Source organism: Ahaetulla prasina, chromosome 2, assembly GCF_028640845.1.
Source record: "Ahaetulla prasina isolate Xishuangbanna chromosome 2, ASM2864084v1, whole genome shotgun sequence".
NCBI lineage: Eukaryota > Metazoa > Chordata > Lepidosauria > Squamata > Colubridae > Ahaetulla > Ahaetulla prasina.
In genome coordinates this window covers 28742416-28762552 of record NC_080540.1, presented here as the reverse complement: position 1 = coordinate 28762552, position 20137 = coordinate 28742416, and the positions used below count along the sequence as shown (strand labels likewise).

Here is a 20137-nt window from a genome sequence, read left to right as displayed (position 1 = left end):
AATTTTTTCTAAAATATTTCATTCTTCTAGGAGAGGGGTAAGTGCTAACTTCCTACATTTCTTTAGCTAGTTCTTAAGAAGACAAGAAAAGAAAGTGAGAACTATTTTGTGGAAATTAACATAGCTCTGCAGAGTGAAATGCTTTCTGAATTTGATAAATGTATGCTATTTCTGTTTCCCATAGAAACAGAATGTCATATTCTGTTTTCTTTTTGTGTGAAGACAGATGCAAGGTACAGATTAAACAGTTCTGCTTTCTCTCTACCGCCTATTACTTCTTTGGGAGAAGATGGGAAAGAAATAACAAGCAGTAGAGAGAAAGCAGAACTGCTTTATTCATGCTTTGCATTTGTCTTCATACAAAAAGAAAACACATCCAAAAAGAGAACTATGAGACAGGTTAGGAATGCAAATTAAAATATGCAAAAATAAGATAAGAGAACACATATCACTTCACTAGGATTCAAATCACCAGGTTCTTACAGACCACATGCCAGAATTCTGAAGGAACTGACAAGCATGATTTCAGAACTATTGAAACGTATCTTTCAAAGTTCTTGGAGCACCGGGAACTACCTGAGTCCTGGAAAAGAGCTGATGTGGTACCTATCTTCAAAAAAGGGGGGAAAACACATTCAGGAAATTAAAAACCAATCAGCCTGACATTAATACCCGAGAAGATCTTGGAAAAGATAATCAAGCAACAAATCTACAAACATTTAGAAGCAAACAAAGTTATAACCAGAAGCCAATATGAACTTATCAAAAACAGATCATGCCAAAGAAATCTTAATTTCATTCTTTGACAAAGTGACTAAATTAGTGGATCAATGAAATGCTGTGGACATAGTATACTTAGATTTCAGTAAAACATTTGATAAAGTAGATGCACAATCTACTTCTTGGCAAGCTAGAAAAATGTGGGATAGACACCATCACCACTAGCTGGGTCTGTAACTGGCTGACAAATTGTCCTCCTCAACCGAACAACATCCACATGGAGTGAAGCCCTGGGGTATCCTAAGGTTCTGTTTTAGGTCCAGTACTGTTCAATATCTTCATAAACAATATAAACAAGGGAATAGAGGGGAACTCATCAAATTTGCCAACAACACTAAGCTGGTAAGAACAGCTAATACCCCAGAAGACTAGCTCAATATCCAAAAAGATCTTGACAGACTTGAACACTGGACCCTACCCTAGCTAACAAAAAAAAAATTCAACATAGATAAAAGGTTTTACACTTAGGCAAGAAAAACCAACTGCATAGGTTCAGATTAGATGACACACGGCTTTATACAAACAACTGTGAGAAGGATCTTGGAGTCCTAGTGCACAATCACTTAAATATGAGCCAATTGTGTACCGCAGCTGCCAAAAAACGCTAATACAGAGAAACAGCACTAAGATCATAGGAAATCATCGTATCAGTCTATATGACATTGGTGAGGCTAAGGGAACTAGGTTAGTATGTTCAGTTTAATAACAAAGAAAGCTTAAGGTAACAGCCTTCCAGTGCTTAAAGGACTGTCCCAGGGAGGAATGGTCAATTTATTTTCCAATGCACCTGAAGGCAGGACAAGAAATAAAGGGAGGAAGCTCACCAGTGGGAGATCCAACCTGGAAATAAGGAATTTCCTAACAGTGAGAAGAATTAATCAATGGAACAGTGTTTGCCTCCCGGAGTTGTGCACACTGCATTGCTGAAGGGAAGGAAAAGGCTATTAGGGTTTAAGATTTAACATAACATAACATAACATCAGAGTTGGAAGGGACCTTGGAGGCCTTCTAGTCCAACCCCCTGCCCAGGCAGGAAACCCTATACCATCTCAGTCAGATGGTTATCCAACATTTTCTTAAAAATTTCCAGTGTTGGAGCATTCACATCTTCTGAAGGCAAGTCGTTCCACTTATTAATTGTTCTAACTGTCAGGAAATTTCTCCTTAGTTCTAAGTTGCTTCTTTCTTTGACCAGTTTCCACCCATTGCTTCTTGTTCTACCCTCAGGTGCTTTGGTGAACAGCCTGACTCCCTCTTCTTTGTGGCAGCCCCTAAGATATTGGAACACAGCTATCATGTCTCCCCTAGTCCTTCTTTTTGTTAAACTAGACATACCCAGTTCCTGCAACCGTTCTTCATATGTTTTATCCTCCAGTCCCTAATCATCTTTGTTGCTCTTCTCTGCACTCTTTCTAGAGTCTCAACATCTTTTTACATCGTGGCACCAAAACTGGATGCAATATTCCAAGTGTGGCCTTACCAAGGCATTATAAAGTGGCACTAACACTTCACGTGATCTTGATTCTATCCTCTGTTTATGCAGCCCAGAACTGTGTTGGCTTTTTAACAGCTGCTGCACACTGCTGGCTCATATCTAAATGGTTATCCACTAGGACTCCAAGATCCCTCTCACAGGTACTACTATTGAGCAAGGTACCACATATACGGTACTGGTGCATTTTGTTTTTGGCCTAAATGTAGAACCTTACTTTTTTCACTGTTGAATTTCATTTTGTTAGATAGCGCCCAATGTTCAAGTCTGTCAAGATCTTTCTGTAACTTGAGTCTATCTTCTGGAGTGTTGGCTATTCCTGCCAGCTTGGTGTCATCTGCAAATTTGATGAGTTCCCCATCTATCTCCTCGTCCAAGTCATTGATGAAGATGTTGAAGAGTACTGGGCCTAAAACAGAGCCTTGGGGTACTCCACTGCATACTTCCCTCCATGTGGATGTAGTTCCGTTGAGGACTACACGTTGAGTGCGGTTGGTCAGCCAATTACGAATCCATCTGGTGGTGGTGCTGTCTAACCCACATTTTTCTACTTTATCTAGTAGTAGGTTATGGTCTACTTTATCAAATGCTTTACTGAAGTCCAAGTAAATTATATCGACAGCATTCCTCTGGTCTACTAATTTTGTCATTTTGTCAAAGAATGCGATAAGATTAGTCTGGCATGATCTGTTTTTGACAAACCCATGTTGGCTTTTGGTTATTACTTTGTTTGCTTCTAGGTGTTCGGTGATTCGTTGCTTGATTATCTTTTCCAGAATCTTCCCCGGTATTGAGGTCAGACTGATAGGTCTGTAGTTTCCTGGATCTGTTTTTTTTCCTTTTTTGAAGATGGGAACTACATCAGCTCTTTTCCAGTCCTCTGGCAGCTCCCCTGTGCTCCAGGATTTCATTACTATAGCCCAGGGGTCTGCAAACTTGGCTCTTTTAAGACTTGTGGACTTCAACTCCCAGAGTTCCTCAGCCAGCTTTGCTTAAAAGAGCCAAGTTTGCAGACCCCTGCTATAGCCCAATATTTCCCACATCAAAGGGCTGAGAATAGAGCCTCTCTATTTTTGAGGGTCTATTTAAACATGGGAAAATATCTAGAAAAAAGTTTTTCTAAACCTTGTGTGATGACCTAAGTTACAGAATGTTTTTCTCTGAGCCCCTTCCCAAGGGAATTGTTCTGTCGCCCCTTGCCTCCGTCCGAGCGATGGCTTAATTAGCCGGCACTATCAGCTCTGGCAGCAAACTAGCGAGCATCTGCCAAGTGACTCTGTTATCTCCCTTGATGCTGATGAGTCACCCAGTACAGTACTTCAGCTCTTAGTTAAGCAGTTGATTTGCCTGCTACGAAGAGGCATAGCAGCCCTCGCTGGTTTTATATCCTGTGGGGTGTGGCTCCATGACTCAGCACTTCCTAGGCCTGCCCCACCCCTGCTTCTGTTGTTCCCGCATCTCCTGCCTACGAAACCTAGGGTCCAGCCAGGCCTGATTGCCATCAGCTGGGTCTGAAAGCGTGGCCTGGGGGAGGAAAGAGTCAGGGGATGGAGGCCTCGTTATCTCCTCCACCTGGCCTGCCTCTGGCTCCTGGAGCTGAGCAAGGAAAGCCGGTGCTCCTGAGGTAAGTCCAGATGGCCCTTCCCCCTCACTTTCCAAGTCACTTTCTGGCAGGGCCCCCGGCTCGGGGGGCGCAGACACAACAGGAATCTTGTATCTTCCTGTTTTGAGGAAAGTCCACAAAAGTCAGCAAGGCTTCCTCTCGGGCGGGTTAAAGAATGCTGCCTTTTTGAAATTTACCTCCCAAGTGACTTCCATGTCCCCTTCTCCTGGGAGAGACTCTTCAATGGAAAGCTGCAGCCTCCCTCAGTAGGGTTTCCAAACTGCCTCTAGTATCCATAGCTCTGGACAGAGAAATGGCTTCCAAAGCTGACATCTAGAGCCGCCTCTCCCGTAGAGGAAATGCACAGAGGGGTACGGTGTGCACTCCCCAAAAGAAGTGGATAGAAGTGCAGATAGATGAAGTGGAGCAGATGGTGCAGCCAAGGCTGGAGAACTTTCACAGCTTGGGCAGGGGATTGGACTAAAAGGCTTCAAAGGTCCCTTCTAGCCAGATGATGATTCTTGAAAACACCATGGTCACTCAAAAGATCCCCACAAATAGATCACAGAGGAAATCAACTGAGATTTCAAACATGGGTCACAAATAAACAGAGAACATTGAGCGAAGACCCGACTCCATTGAGGAATCCATAGAACTAGCAAAGATGGGAGGAAGGAGAGGAACAGAAACAAGACAGATGCATCCCATCGGAGCAGCAATGAGTGCATCACTAGGGGTCCTGAAGGGCCTGGTGTACCCTGAAGAGGTTTTGCCTGGTGCTTGCTAAGAATTGGCACGGCTTTGATAACACAGCAATCAATCAATGAGTGAACTCCAGAAGTTGTGGGTGCTCCAACACAGGAGGTTTGTAAGAAGAGATTGGGCAACCATTTGTCTGAAATGGTATAGGCCAGGGGTATCTGCCTGAGCGAGGGGGCTGGACAAGAAGACCCCCAAAGTCCCTTCCAACTCTGTTGTTTTGTTATTCGAAGAGCTTGGTTCAAAATAGCAGTATTTGCTCAGCAGTAACACGGAAGTAGTTTGTCATTGTTGCAGTCTGATATATTTTTTGACTGTCCCAAACTAGCCTTGTTTTGCCCCACCCATAAAAGACAAAGATTTTCAGGCAATAAAACCTGAAATAATTTATTCAACAAGCAATTAAATACTTTTAGCTGCGTGTTATAATATAAACATAGGTAGCAATAAAAAAAGATGATACAGATAAATTAGTAGCTATATTAAGGCTCGGAATGTGTCTAAGGAAAAGAATACAGAGCCAAAGATGGACTTTTACAGCCTTCAGCTTCAGTCTGTCCTCCTCAGATAGCAATATCTTCAGTCTTGCAAATCCCAGTGGTCTCCTTTTCAGACCCAAACAAGAACTGATCCTTCTTATCTTATCTAGATAAGATTAGTCAGGTGCTGGAAGTTAACTGAACTCATTTTTAGTGTAACCTGACCTGCTACAGGATACCAGGCACAGGATCTGTCCATCCAAAGTGTTACACATTCAGCTCTAGAGAATTCCTCCTATGAGTTCAGGAAAAATCTATCATATCTTTTTACATCAGACATACATGTTCATTCGTTCATTCATTCATTCATTCATTCATTCATTCATCAAATTTATATGCCAGTCATCTTGCAACTCTTTTACCTCCCAATCTCAGGCTCACTTTTCAATGTAAATGTAAAGAGTAAATTTAAACAGCCAGGTATACTTTCTAAAGACTCACTTTCTCAGCTTGTTACTAACCACATTTTGTGGTAGCCAATGCGCAAACCCATCTGGGGAGTATGTTCTAGTTCAGGAAATTGTGGAACCCCTTCAAAATGGATTGAGAAATCTGGGTGTTTTGGTCCTATGGAGCTGGCAATGGAGTCAGCCAGCGATGAGGCTGAGGTGAGGCCAGGGCCATCGGGAAGTGAGGTGTGGACTCCAGAGCCTACAGAGACTGATAGTAGTGAGGCAGAGGAACAGGAGGAGCCTGTTCCTAATGCACGCATGAGAAGAGCTGCCAGAAGGCAAGGGCAGCTCAAGCAAAAAGGACAACTCGGGAGAAGGGCCAAGAGATGACTGGCCCCTCCCATAAGACTTAAAACAGACAAGCACCAGCGTTTGGGCGTTTGGGCCAGAAAACAACGTTGGTAGCTGCGTCTTCTGCTTCTGCTTTGTCTACGTCTTTATTTTTGTGACTTCTGAACATTTGCCAAGAAAGGCCTTTGGCAGTTTGCCTAATTGGTTTGCGACAGAACTGAGGAATTTGTGTTGGGAGGCATTTGTTTCAATTTGAGTTGAATGATGCTGGGAATGAAGTAATTCTCAGCTTTTCGAATAAAGTTTGTTTGTTTTTTCATGGACTGAGTTTCTTACTACCTACTTGGGCCTAGGTCACAACACTGGGAAGGAACTGCATGGAAAGGAAGGAAGCAGATAATACAATGGGGAGAAAAGCAGATGAAAATTCTTCCAACCTGAATTCCTAACCCTTTTCTCCGAAGTGTCTTGGATACCTTTGAGAAATATGTGCAGAAAATGTAGAATAAATGAGACAACTTTCATTGAACTGCCCACTATGTAATTTATCCATATGTTTGTATGACAATACTCCTGTGTGGGTCATCCCATCAATAGTCAGGCCACAGCTCTACCTTCCGCTCTTTCTATATTCGGGTGCTTATAGTTTTTCTCCTGCATGGATGTTGAGGAAACAAAGCTACAATTGCCATATGTGCTTTGGAAAAACAGTTGCAGTCATGACACCCCTCTTCCCCATAGCTCTGCACAGCTCGAGAAAGCTGAGATGGGCTCATGCCTTCACTAACTCAGTTTACTTCTAAGGATCGACACTGGTGATCCAGTTGCTTGGCTAATTGAGCCACGGCTTGCGTATTCAACAATGTGTGAAAATCCAGAAGCAGCCTCACTCTACCAAGGCCCTTAAGTTTACAGAAACAAAGGCTGAGAAAGAGCAAAGAGCTTGTGTGGGGATGTACGAGAAAAGGAGATATGAGCAAGAAGATAGTGCAGCAGGTATGGTGACCGACAAGCAATACTTTTTTAAACTTTTGAATTTTAATAATTTTTAATAATTTTAATTTGGGGTATTTTATGAATTTTATGGGTCAAATTTGACGGTTTTAAATTTTCGGCCATTTATAGAATATGTTATTTTAATTTTTGTTTTAATTTGTATATTGTACTGTTTTTTAATCTGGCTGTACACCGCCCTGAGTCCTTCGGGAGAAGGGCGGTATAAAAATCTAAATAATAAATAAATAAATAAATATAATCCCTCAACCGCCAGCATCACAAACTCCAGCAAGCAGGATATTCTGGTGGGACTCCTGCCTGGAGGCTGACTTAGCAACTCAGCTTGGCAACACTGCTTAAAAGCAAGGCTTGGAAATTGGTCAAGAGAAATGCAACAAATGCCCCTCAATGCAAGAATGTTTGGAAGGAAGCAAAGGTTGCGTACCACTTTACAGACTTGGAAATTTTTGTTTCAGTTAAGGACTCAGTATTAAAGATGTACTTGTGTGGCAATCTCAGCTTGCAAGGTCCAGAAGGGTAGAGTTAAGAGCAATAGCCTGTTTTTGGGGAAGGCATGTGACACAATGAAGCACGCTGTACAGAGTTGCTAATGCTGTGCTGTGTTGTGTCCACTCCTTGGAAATCAGAGCATCCTCACAGGACCATAACAGCCTTCCAGATCAAACAAAAGAACTTTGCACGTTCTATGCAAAAAGCAGCTTTCTTCTCATTTCTGGATTCTTTGATGATGGGTAATTTGATTGTTTTGAATGAAGCTCATTCCATAGATGTTTATGGTTTCTTCTGTAGGCATAGTTTTATGAGATTTAGTTATCTTTTCCAAGCAACACTCTTTCCACACTCCATGAATTTATATGGATTTTCCCCACTTTGGATTCCTTCATGAGTCTACGTATTGCAACTGTTGTAGCTTTCTCGACACTACATGCATTTATAGGGTATCTCTTCTGTGTGGGTCCTTTTATGAGAATTAAGTTGTCCTGTCCGAGCAAAGCTTTTTCCACACTCTGTGCATTTATATGGTCTCTCCCCTGTATGGATTCTTTCATGAGTAATAAGATGACCTTTCTGAGTAAATTGCTTTCCACACGCCATGCACTTGTAGGGTCTCTCCCCAGTATGGATCCTTTCATGATGAATAAGTTCTGTGCTCCAATGAAAGCTTTTTCCACACTCTAAGCATTTATATGGCCTCTCCCCTGTGTGGATTCTCGCATGAGAATTCAGTTGTCCTTTCTGAGCAAAGCTCTTCCCACATGTTATACACTGATATGGTTTCTCCCCTGTATGGATTCTTTCATGATGGGTAAGATGTCCTTTCTGAGTAAATTGCTTCCCACACTGTGCGCATTTATATGGTCTCTCCCCAGTGTGGATCCTCTTATGATGAATGAGTTCTGTATTCCGACGAAAGCTTTTCCCACACTCCACGCATTTATACGGTCTTTCCCCTGTGTGCATCCTTTGGTGGAAGGTAAGGTTACAATTGTCAATAAAGCTCTTTCCACACTCCAGGCATTTATACGGTCTCTCTCCTATGTGGATCCTTTTGTGAGAATTAAGTTTTCCTTTCTGAGTGAAGCTTTTTCCACACTCCAAGCATTTATGCAGTCTATCCACTGTGTGGATCCTTTGATGTCGAGTAAGGTCACTGTTGTCAAAAAACCTCTTGCCACATTCCAGGCATTTATATGGTCTCTCCCCTGTGTGGATCCTTTGATGGGAAGCAATATCACTACTCTCAGTGAATCTCTTTCCACACTCCTTGCAACTATATGTTTTTTCACCTGTGTGGGTCTTCTGATGGCGAGCCAGATTGCAGTTTGTACTGAAGCCCTTTCCACATTCTATGCACTTAAAAGGTTTCTGCCCCGTGTGAATCTTTTCATGACGAGTAAGATGTCCTTTCCGGGTAAAACTCTTTCCACACTCTAAGCATTTGTATGGTTTCTCACCTGCATGGATCCTTTTATGAATTGTAAAACTACTAGAGTTATTATAACTCTTTCCACATTCTATGCATTTATATTGAGCCTCTCCAGTGTGCATTCTTTCATGATGAGTAAAGGTTCTATAGTGATTAAAGCTTTTTCCACACTCTGGGCACTTATATGGTCTCTCCTCTCTGTGGATCCTTTGGTGGCGACTAAGGTCTCTGCTGTCGATGAAGCCCTTTCCACATTCTATGCATTTATATGGTCTCTCTCCTGTGTGGATCCTTTGGTGCCGAGTAAAATCTCTGTTCTCAATAAAGCTCTTTCCACATTCCAGGCATTTATATGGCCTTTCCTGTATGGATTCTTTCATGAGTAATAAGATGACCTTTCTGAGTAAATTGCTTTCCACACGCCATGCACTTGTAGGGTCTCTCCCCAGTATGGATCCTTTCATGATGAATAAGTTCTGTGCTCCAATGAAAGCTTTTTCCACACTCTAAGCATTTATATGGCCTCTCCCCTGTGTGGATTCTCGCATGAGAATTCAGTTGTCCTTTCTGAGCAAAGCTCTTCCCACATGTTATACACTGATATGGTTTCTCCCCTGTATGGATTCTTTCATGATGGGTAAGATGTCCTTTCTGAGTAAATTGCTTCCCACACTGTGCGCATTTATATGGTCTCTCCCCAGTGTGGATCCTCTTATGATGAATGAGTTCTGTATTCCGACGAAAGCTTTTCCCACACTCCACGCATTTATACGGTCTTTCCCCTGTGTGCATCCTTTGGTGGAAGGTAAGGTTACAATTGTCAATAAAGCTCTTTCCACACTCCAGGCATTTATACGGTCTCTCTCCTATGTGGATCCTTTTGTGAGAATTAAGTTTTCCTTTCTGAGTGAAGCTTTTTCCACACTCCAAGCATTTATGCAGTCTATCCACTGTGTGGATCCTTTGATGTCGAGTAAGGTCACTGTTGTCAAAAAACCTCTTGCCACATTCCAGGCATTTATATGGTCTCTCCCCTGTGTGGATCCTTTGATGGGAAGCAATATCACTACTCTCAGTGAATCTCTTTCCACACTCCTTGCAACTATATGTTTTTTCACCTGTGTGGGTCTTCTGATGGCGAGCCAGATTGCAGTTTGTACTGAAGCCCTTTCCACATTCTATGCACTTAAAAGGTTTCTGCCCCGTGTGAATCTTTTCATGACGAGTAAGATGTCCTTTCCGGGTAAAACTCTTTCCACACTCTAAGCATTTGTATGGTTTCTCACCTGCATGGATCCTTTTATGAATTGTAAAACTACTAGAGTTATTATAACTCTTTCCACATTCTATGCATTTATATTGAGCCTCTCCAGTGTGCATTCTTTCATGATGAGTAAAGGTTCTATAGTGATTAAAGCTTTTTCCACACTCTGGGCACTTATATGGTCTCTCCTCTCTGTGGATCCTTTGGTGGCGACTAAGGTCTCTGCTGTCGATGAAGCCCTTTCCACATTCTATGCATTTATATGGTCTCTCTCCTGTGTGGATCCTTTGGTGCCGAGTAAAATCTCTGTTCTCAATAAAGCTCTTTCCACATTCCAGGCATTTATATGGCCTTTCCCCTGTATGGATCCTTTTGTGATGAATAAACTGGGTGTTTCGAGAAAAGCTTTTTCCACACTCCGTGCATTTATATGGTTTCTCCCCTGTGTGGATCCTCTGATGACGATTAAGTGTACTGTTGCTACTGAAGTTCTTTCCACACTTCATACAGAGCTTCGTGTCTCTGCTCAGACTGAAACACTTCCCAAATTTTACCGATAGATGCGGCTTGTGTTTCCTGTATAGTTTCTTAGGTAAAGAAAGAGAGAAAGAGCGACTGATGGATTTTGCATACTGTCTGTAGCCATACTGTTTTCCTTTGCTCTGGCTTCCCCCATATTCAGCTAAATCAAAGTCATTTTTCTCTCTTTTGCTATATTTGCCCTTTCTCTTCTCTTTCTGGTCTTGCTGCATCAGGAAACCATGGATTTTAATAGGAAGATAAATGGAAGGCCTCTCCCCTTGATCTTCTGACGGGGTTTTCTCTTGCGGTTTTGCATCCTGTTGATGGTCAAAAATCACTTCTTCTACTTGAAGGTTTGCTGTTTGCATTGGCATTGACCTCACCTGTTTCTCATTGTCATTCCCCAGCCTGTCACCTGATTGGGAAAAAGAAAATATAAGTTCTCATTAGAATTTAGTAAATGGATTCTTGGCTGAGGGGCTGCTATCCTTCTAGAGCAGCAGTTCTCAATCTGTGGGTCGGGAACCCATTGGGGGTCGAATGACGATTTGCCAGGGGTCACCTAAGACCATTGGAAATATGGGAAGTATACTTGTGAGTCGAAGAATCGCGCTCCAATGGTTGACTCCACAAGCCAGCTGCAGGCTCTTCAAATCGCTAGCCGAATTCAGCTTCAGGCGCGATGGATTAAAAAAGAGAGAAATCTTTGCTCTGATGTCTCCCTCTCAAGCCAGCTGCAATCACTCCCAATCGCTAGCCTAATCTGGCTTCAGAGGCGATAAACTTAATAGGGGAGGAGTCTCCACTTTAATGCCTCTGTCCTCAAGGCAATCGCAACCAGTTCAGATCGCTAGCCAATACGGCTTCAGGCGCGATAAATTCAAAAACGAAAATAATTTTATGGTTGGGGTCGCCACATCATGGGGAATTGTATTAAAGGGGTCGCAGCACTATAAAGGTTGAGAACCACTGTTCTAGAGTGAGGCAGCAGTGTCACCTCCTCAAAAGCCATCATTCAGTCTAATGATACTGGATTCCTACACATAAATCTTCAACAGAGGCTCTTTAAAAAAGGAGGAGGCTACAGCTACAAAGGATTCAGTACGGCAAACATTATCTAGACTTACTTTATGGAGATTTAGGTCAGAATTACACACAACACTATGTTTGTGAGTGACCTCTGGAGGGATTGGTATATCAGGAGTATGATCCTTCTAATCTTGTTTGACATCTCTGTGGCTTTTCATACAATTGAAAATTCTGAACCACCTCCAAAGTCAGAAGTTGAAAATATTATTTTGCAGTGGTTCTCTTTTCCCAAGGGACAGTTCTGGAGCAGTGTTGAGGGGGAAGGGTGGTGGAGGGATGACTGGGCCCAAGGTTGCTTGGTTGTGGTCTTCCTCAAAGTTTGACATCTCCTTAATGGACATGGACATGAAGCTATGGTTGAGGTGATCATGGAAATGAAGCTATGGTTGAGGTGATCATGGACACGAAGCTACTGATTGAGGCAGCCAGTCAGCAGCTTAAGCCACCAAGTGCAGGGATCTTCCTTGTGTACCTCGAAATTTTACCTTGTTTACCTCCCACTTAAAACACCCTCCCCAATGAACGGGACCCAGAGCAAAGAGCGTCCTTACCCGGAGTGGCCATATTCCTAGAAACTTCCAGCATGACTTCCCTGCACAAGGCCTTCTGGCTAGAATCCAGCAGTGCCCACTCCTCCTCTGTGAAGTCCACAGCCACCTCCTCAAAGGGATTAGAGTCCTAGAAAGAGAAAGAACACTATCCCTAGCAGTCAATCCTCTCTTGTGTTTCTTTTCTTACTGCACAAAACACTAAGCAGAGCTTTGCAAGAGACCAATTGGACATTTTCTTACAGGACAGGAATGTCTGTAGGTCTCCATGGTCTATAGACCAACCACCTGAGGCTACTGCTGCAAAGGTGCAAAATATCTGCAAGGTGGTTTCAGGGAGCAGAATCTCCTGGGAGCACCTGCCTGGTTCAGCAAATTCCCTTTCAAAATAGAACGAAGCCACCAGGAACTTCTTTCCTGGCCTATTTCAAAATTTTGGAAATAACCAGGGAAATCCCAAGTCATTTGACCAGCAATCTTATTGTTACAGCCATTTGGGGTTTACTTAGTAGGTTTTACTGAGGAAACCTGTAAACCTTCAGGTGATTCATTTTTAAGTGCATATGAGGGCTGTTCTGTCCTCCTTCGCCTCCGTCCGAGTGATGGCTTAATTAGCCGGCACTATCAGCTCTGGCAGCAGAATAGCGAACGTCTGCCAAGTTCTCTGATATCTCCCTCGACGCTGGTGAGTCACTTCAGCACTCAGTTAATCAGTTGATTTGCCGGCTACGAAGAGACACAGCAGTGCTCACTGCCTTTATATCTTGTGGGATGTGGCTCCATGACTCAGCACTTCCTAGGCCTGCCCCACCCCTGCTTCTGTTGTTCCCTCCTCTCCTGCCTACGAAACCTAGGATCCAACCAAGCCTGACTGCTATCAGCTGGGTCTGAAGGCGTGGCCTGGGGGGGGGGGAAGAGTCAGGGGACAGAGGCCTCATTATCTCCTCCACCTGGCCTGCTTCTGGCTCCTGGAGCTGAGCCAGGGAAGCCGGTGCTCCCAAGGTAAGTCCTGAGGGCCCTTCCCCCTCACTTTCCAAGTCACTTTCTGGCAGCAGGCCCTGCTTGGGGGGCGCAGACACAACACTGGCATATTTCTAAAGCAGTTCTTTTCCAATTCCTAATTTTTAACTGGTTTTCACGTTCAGTTGAAACATATAATGTTGTTGGATATAATTCAACAGATCAATTACATTTCATAATACAAGCCTCTCATCTTGTGAACAACCCTTTCCTTACAGATGAAGAAAAATCTTGAACCTGACTGTGTCTCAAGAGGACCATTCTGGGGAGACACCATGTTCAAATGCACAGACTCAGCATTTGATTGTAAAGACAGCCCTAGAATGGAAGGAGCTGGAACTTTACTGCGTTCAGAAGAAACCTATACTTGCCTGGCAAGGTGGACCGAGTTGGATCCTCCTGAAATGAAGCTGTTGAGAAGGACGGGATTGATCTTTTTCCTGGAGCTCTGCTGAGATCTCTCTTGCGAACGGCTCCTGTGCCTGAAAAAACAGCCTGGTTTATGATCCACTTTCATATGAATAATTGCCATGTTAGGTTGCTTGGCTTAGCTTTTGACTCTCCACTGGAATTTCCCCGACTCAAGTCAAAGTGAGAGAACTCTGGGATTCTGATTTGCAGGTGGCTGCTATTTCTGGGTAAATGCTTGCCATTTTTGTGAAATGTTTCATTGCCCCTTTTTATTTCCTCTTTTCGTTCTAATCAGGATTTGCTTCTTTATCTTCTCCCTTAGCTATGCTTTTCATCTCTTGTGGATTTAGATATGCCAGCTCTATCCCTTCCTCTGGGAATATTTTCTGTTAGATTTAGGGACCATTAGCACTTGAGAGAGATAGGATCGATCTCTCCTTTTTGGTTTAGCTTCACTAGGACAGGGAGGAGACCTCCAGCCTGGCAGTTCGTGGACATACCTTGGGATCAAGGCCAATTGATCGCAAGGCCACAAAATCTTGCAAGCTTGAAGTATTTCTCCCCTCCTGTTCTTTCACTCTCAGGTAAACTGAAGCATTCCCCCCTCCCCCAGTCTGTCTACTAGTGGGAGGGGTCCAGGTTTTAAATAATGGTTGTATATTCCGTGGCACTTCCCCCTTCCAATGTCATTCCCACAGATCATTACACCATCCCAACGTATATCTTCTACACCAGGAGTCTCCAACTTTGGCAAGTTTAAGACTTGTGGACTTCAACTCCCAGAATCCCTGCCACCAGCCATGCTAGCTGAGGAACTCTGGGAGTTGAAGTTCACAACCAAAGTTGCCACGGTTGGAGACCCCTGTTCCAGAACTCTTAATAATAATAATAATAATAATATTTTAATTTGTATACCGCCCTTCTCCCGAAGGACTCAGGGCGGTGAACAGGCAGATAAAATATACATACATACAATAATTAAAAACATCCCTTAAAAAACTAATTTAAATGCCCAAAATATTAAAAACGTACTTCCCCATAAAATCACAGAATTTTAAAAACCCATCCAATAAAAATAAGAATCAGGCTAGTCCAGCCATACGGAATAAATAAGTTTTAAGTTCTTCTCAGTGACTACTGAGAAACAGAGGCGTGCACATCTTTAAAAGAACGTTAACAATATTGTGAAGCCGCTGATTTGACTATCAGTTTAAACATTCCAGCCAACTCCCCATAACTCTGAAGCAGGGGTGAAATCCAACAGGTTGTGACAGGTTCTGGAGAACTGGTAGCGGAAATTTTGAGTAGTTCGGAGAACTGGCAAATAGCACCTCTGTCTGGACCCAGCGTGGGGTGGGAATGGAGACTTTGCAAAATCCTTCTCCTGGAGTGGGGTGGGAATGGAGATTTTATTTATTTATTTATTTTATTTATTTAATTTAATTTTTATACCGCCCTTCTCCCGAAGGACTCAGGGCGGTGTACAGGCAAGATAAAAACCAACAATACAAATATACAAGTTAAAATACCCTTTAAAAAACTTATTTAAAATAGCCCAAAGTTAAAAAATTGCCATCAGTTAAAACCCCATTTAAAATTAATAAAATTCCCCTTATTAAAATCCAAATTTAAGCCAGCCCCGCGCAAATAAAAAGATGGGTCTTCAGTTCGCGACGAAATGTCCAAAGGTCAGGGATTTGACGTAAACCTGGGGGAAGCTCGTTCCAGAGTGTGGGAGCCCCTTCCCCTGCCATGCCCACCAAGCCACACCACGCCCACCAAGCCATGCCCACAGAACCAATAGCAAACAAATTAGGATTTCACCACTGCTCTGAAGCCTCTTTCATCCTGAGGATGGGTGGTGATGGTGATGGTGGGGCTGAAAAGGGCTTGAATTTCTCCTTCCTCCCATGGCATTATCACCAAGAGGAAAAAGAAGCATTTTGCATCAAAAAGAAATCACTTTTCAAAATATTAGCAGCTACTGAAAACTTTGCTGCTGACTCTTCCTTCACATCTGCGATATCTTACAGTCTGCTAAATACCTCAGCGTCCCACCGGTTTACTTTCCTCACCTGCCGCCCCTTTGCGGGCTCCGGGGCGGCTGGTGGGCCGAGGAGGCAGCCTTCGGCCAGGGCCACCGCCTGGGCGCAGCTCTCCGCCCCGCACTCCCTCAGCCAGCCCGACAGCTCCGGGGGCAGCAGGGCCAGCAGCTGCTCCAGCACCACCAGGTCCAGCATCTCGGCTTTGCTGCGCCGCTCGGGCCGCAGCCACCCCCGGCACAGCCCGTGCAGGCGGCTGCAAAGCGTCCGGGGCCCCTCGGCTTCCAGGGAGCGGCAGCTGCGGAACCGCCAGCGCTCAGCCTCGGAGCTCCGGGGCCCCTCGGGGAGGCCGCTCCCCGCCTGAAGGGGAGACCCCCGGGCCTCCATTCGGTCTCCGCCTTCAGCGCAGCCCCAACGGGAGGAAAACTCCCTCCGATGCCGACGCCTTCGGTCACAGCTGTCCGCTTCTCTCCGAGACGCTCCGGACGAGCCTGCTCAAGTCACCGGCCGCCCTTTCCCACGTTCCGCTTCCAAGCGAGCAAAATCCTCTCCGGGTCCAGCAGAGGCGAAGAAGCCAAAGGGAATCCAAGGAGGGGAGAGCTGTTCCCGAAGCGCCGCTCGCTCCCGCTGCCCCACCATCAGCAGCTCCGGCCACGGTCGGGGATCGGGGACCAGAAGCCGCAGCCGAGGCTTCTTTCCCTGCTTCGGCTCCTTCTCGGTTCCCGGGAGGGGAGAAGGCGAGCGCCGCTTCCACGGGGGCTTCTCCGCATCAGCAAAGCAGCTGCAAGTAGCTCACGCCACAAGTTCCCCACCCGCTTCCCCAGAGGTCCTCCCAGAGGTTGGGACACAGAGTCCTCTTTCCCAGAGAGGCAAAGCGCCGTACGCGACCACGCTTCCTGCTTTTGGCAAGTCTAAGAAAGTCTAAGAAATGCTTTTGGCAAGTCTAAGAAATAGACTTACCTATCGGTGTGGTCAGACAGGTCTTGGAGGTTTTTTAGTTGAGCTGCTTACTATTATCCTGTTTAGCAATTCCTTGATTTGGCTGTTTCCTTCTTGACTGTTTGTCTAATGTTGTCTAATTTGTCTAATGAAGAGCAACAAAGATGATTAGGGGACTGGAGGATAAAACATATGAAGAACGGTTGCAGGAACTGGGTATGTCTAGTTTAACAAAAAGAAGGACTAGGGGAGACATGATAGCAGTGTTCCAATGTCTCAGGGATTGCCACAAAGAAGAGGGAGTCGGGCTGTTCTCCAAAGCACCTGAGGGTAGAACAAGAAGCAATGGGTGGAAACTGATCAAAGAAAGAAGCAACTTAGAACTAAGGAGAAATTTCCTGACAGTTAGAACAATTAATCAGTGGAACGACTTGCCTGCAGAAGATGTGAATGCTCCAACACTGGAAATTTTTAAGAAAATGTTGGATAACCATCTGACTGAGATGGTGTAGGGTTTCCTGCCTGGGCAGGGGGTTGGACTAGAAGGCCTCCAAGGTCCCTTCCAACTCTGATGTTATGTTATGTTATGTTAATGCTGGATGTTATGTTAAGTCCTTCGGGAGATAGGGCGGTATATAAATTTGATAAATAAATAAAATAAAATGCTGGAGTAAATCTATGCTCATATGGGAGCTGACTCTGGGGGGTGAGGTGTTTTGTCTTTTTGATCCATTTTTGCCTTGTTGAGTGTCATATTATTGCAAATTAAGCCCCTGAAAGGCAGGCATAAGGATGGTACTTGTGCATTTGCTCTTTATGCTTAGTAAGGATGCAAAAAGATGCATAACGAAGGAAAGTAAATAGGAAGAACTGCTTGTTTTAACTAATCCTTATGCAATGAAGTAGCCTAACCCTAAAACCCACTAATAGGCAGGGAACCTTGGAAGATAGAAGAATTAGGATAGAATGTTGAGACTTTTTAGCTCAGCAGGTAAACAAGGTGGGAAAGAATATACTTTATTGGGAATGAAAGCAATGCCAGATCTGTTTCTCTCATGTTTTGAATAGTAACATAATGGGAGTGATCTACTTACCAAAATTGTCCAATTTCAGCTGTCTCAATAAATTGGGACAGAGAAAAAAGGGAAAGAATAACATAAAATTAAAAGTACAATTATAAAATTTAATCAATCTAATTATAAAATTAAAAGATAAAAATTTCCATAGCAATTGTAAGTAATAGTTATATTTTGTGTCTGTTGTGGAGCAGATTTTAAATAGGAGCAGCACTGAGTGCCAGGCTAACTTAAAGGATTGCATCGATTTCCTTTTTCCTAGAGCTCTGCTGAGATCTCTCCTGTGAACAGCTCCTGCATATGAAAGAGAAGCCTGGTTTATGATCCACACTCATAGGACTGTACTTACGTTAGTTTGCTTTGCAATTCTCCAAACCAAGTCAAAGTGAGAGAACTCAGGGATTCCAATTTGAAAGTGCCCGCCACTTTTGAGTAAATGCCTGCCATTTTTGTGAAATGTTTCATTGCCTATCTTTATTTCTTATCATTTCCTATCTTATCATTCTGATCAGTTGTTTACTTGCCTCCTTCTCTTGATAGCTTTTCCTCTTTTGTGGATGCCTGTTCTCTCTCTTCCTCCACAAGTCTTTTCCTTTAGATTTAGAAACCTTTACCTCTTGAGTGGGTGGAATGGATCTTCTCTTTCTTTTCTTTTGGCTTCTCTATGCCTCTTGCAGTGGGGAGACCCCCAACCTGATAATTCAGGAAAGAGCTTGGGATGAAGATTGGGATGGTTTTGTGAGGAAGATGTACACCAAGTCTCCTTGTGGCGATTGAAATATCTTTTAGAATTAGATCTGGGTGTCAAACTTGCATCGTTATGTCATCGTCACATGATGTATCGTGACTTTTTTCTCCTTCACTAAACTGGGTAAGGGCGTGATCAGTGTGTGACACATCTGGCCCACAGGCCACGCATTTGAGAGCTCTCGATTAGTTGGCCAGTCTGATTTTTCACCTGTTCTCCAAGTCATTCCATTCCACAATACCAGTATATGTTCTCTAGATGTATGTTCCCAGAGACTATTTGTTAAGAAAAGAAGCAGGAGTGGAGGACTTCAAAATAAGATTTGTTATATCATAAATGAGAACCAATTGCTTGAAGAATGTCAACTGAAATGGGACAAATCCTTAATTCATCAAAGGAAAGGGGAGGATGGAGAAGGGATTCTGGCGTCCTCCTTCAAACTCGTGGACTCTCATATAGCCCTGGGGTGTGTGTGTGTGAATTTCTCTTTCCTTCCATGAAATTAATCTCCAAGAGGAAAACGAAGCATTTCCCTCAAGAACAAATATGTTGACAAACTATTAGCAGTTTCAGAAAAGCCAGGCTCCTGATTTCTTACAGATACTTATCCTCCCATGGATGCCCAGCTGAGATTGAAACTCCTTCACCTGCTGCCCTTTTCAGATAAGACCTTCCAGGTAGACTAGACAAGCCCCACAATGCACATTAGCTCTTTCTTTATTGTAAGACCACATTATTAAAATCTTTTTTGATCCTCTCCTTGTACTCGCTGGAATACTAGGAAGGGTTTTTATGACATGTTCTCCGCCCTCCACTCCAATGTGGGAATGGAGATACCCTTTGCGTTTTGGCTGTCCGATCCATGACAAACTATGTGGGAAAATAAAATGTGCCAATACCATCCCACAAAGTCACCCCCACATACTATTTATTATTTATATCCAAACACGCGTTGTCTGGATGTGTTTTCTGTGTTTATCTGTAAGGGAGAGACACCAGAGGCGTCGAAGAGGATGCCATTCCCTCACCTGCCGCCCCTTCCCGGGCTCCGGGGCAGCTGGTGGGCCGAGGAGGCAGCCTTCGGCCAGGGCCACCGCCTGGGCGCAGCTCTCCGCCCCGCACTCCCTCAGCCAGCCCGACAGCTCCGGGGGCAGCAGGGCCAGCAGCTGCTCCAGCACCACCAGGTCCAGCATCTCGGCTTTGCTGCGCCGCTCGGGCCGCAGCCACCCCCGGCACAGCCTGTGCAGGCGGCTGCAAAGCACCCGGGGCCCCTCGGCTTCCAGGGAGCGGCAGCTGCGGAACCACCAGCGCTCAGCCTCGGAGCTGCGGAGCCCCTCGGGGAGGCCGCTCCCCGCCTTCAAAGGAGACCTCCGGGCCTCCATTCGGTCTCCGGCTTCAGCGCAGCCCCGACAGTGAGGAAATTTCCTCAGAGGCCGCCTTCGGTCACGGCGGATCCTCCCCCGCCCCTTTCTTGGTTTCAGGGGGGAGAGGAAGGGGTGGCTCCGCTCCCTCAGAGGTTCTATGCCTCAGCAGAGCAGGTTCATTCCCGCCAAAACTTCCCGCGCCCTTCCAAGGCCTGGACCACAGTATTCTGTTGGAAGAAATATCCATCTGGGTT

At 44.5% G+C, this 20137-nt stretch overlaps 1 protein-coding gene across 1 annotated transcript; it reads right to left on the bottom strand.

Annotated features, from left to right (window-relative positions):
• Positions 1-2511: 2511 nt before the first annotated feature.
• Positions 2512-16656, bottom strand: LOC131191790 (zinc finger protein 585A-like). Its single transcript, XM_058170256.1, has 6 exons — positions 15760-16656; positions 13675-13785; positions 12287-12413; positions 9218-11061; positions 8600-8883; positions 2512-8515 (listed from the first exon to the last, which is right to left on the bottom strand). The coding sequence occupies exons 1-6, from the start codon at positions 16141-16143 to the stop codon at positions 7855-7857; spliced, it is 3411 nt and encodes a 1136-aa protein (XP_058026239.1). The 5' UTR covers positions 16144-16656; the 3' UTR covers positions 2512-7854.
• Between the last annotated feature and the right edge of the window lie 3481 nt (positions 16657-20137).

Bases quoted from the DNA above. Each gene is read 5' to 3' on its own strand.
- LOC131191790 (XM_058170256.1), bottom strand. From the start codon at position 16,143: ATGGAGGCCCGGGGGTCTCCCCTTCAGGCGGGGAGCGGCCTCCCCGAG. The intron at 12,414-13,674 runs GCAAGTATAGGT...TTCTCTTTCTAG, and splicing joins AACTCGGTCCACCTTGCCAG to GACTCTAATCCCTTTGAGGA. The intron at 8,884-9,217 runs GCCATATAAATG...CATGCAGGTGAG, and splicing joins AAAGAATCCATACAGGAAAG to AAACCATACAAATGCTTAGA.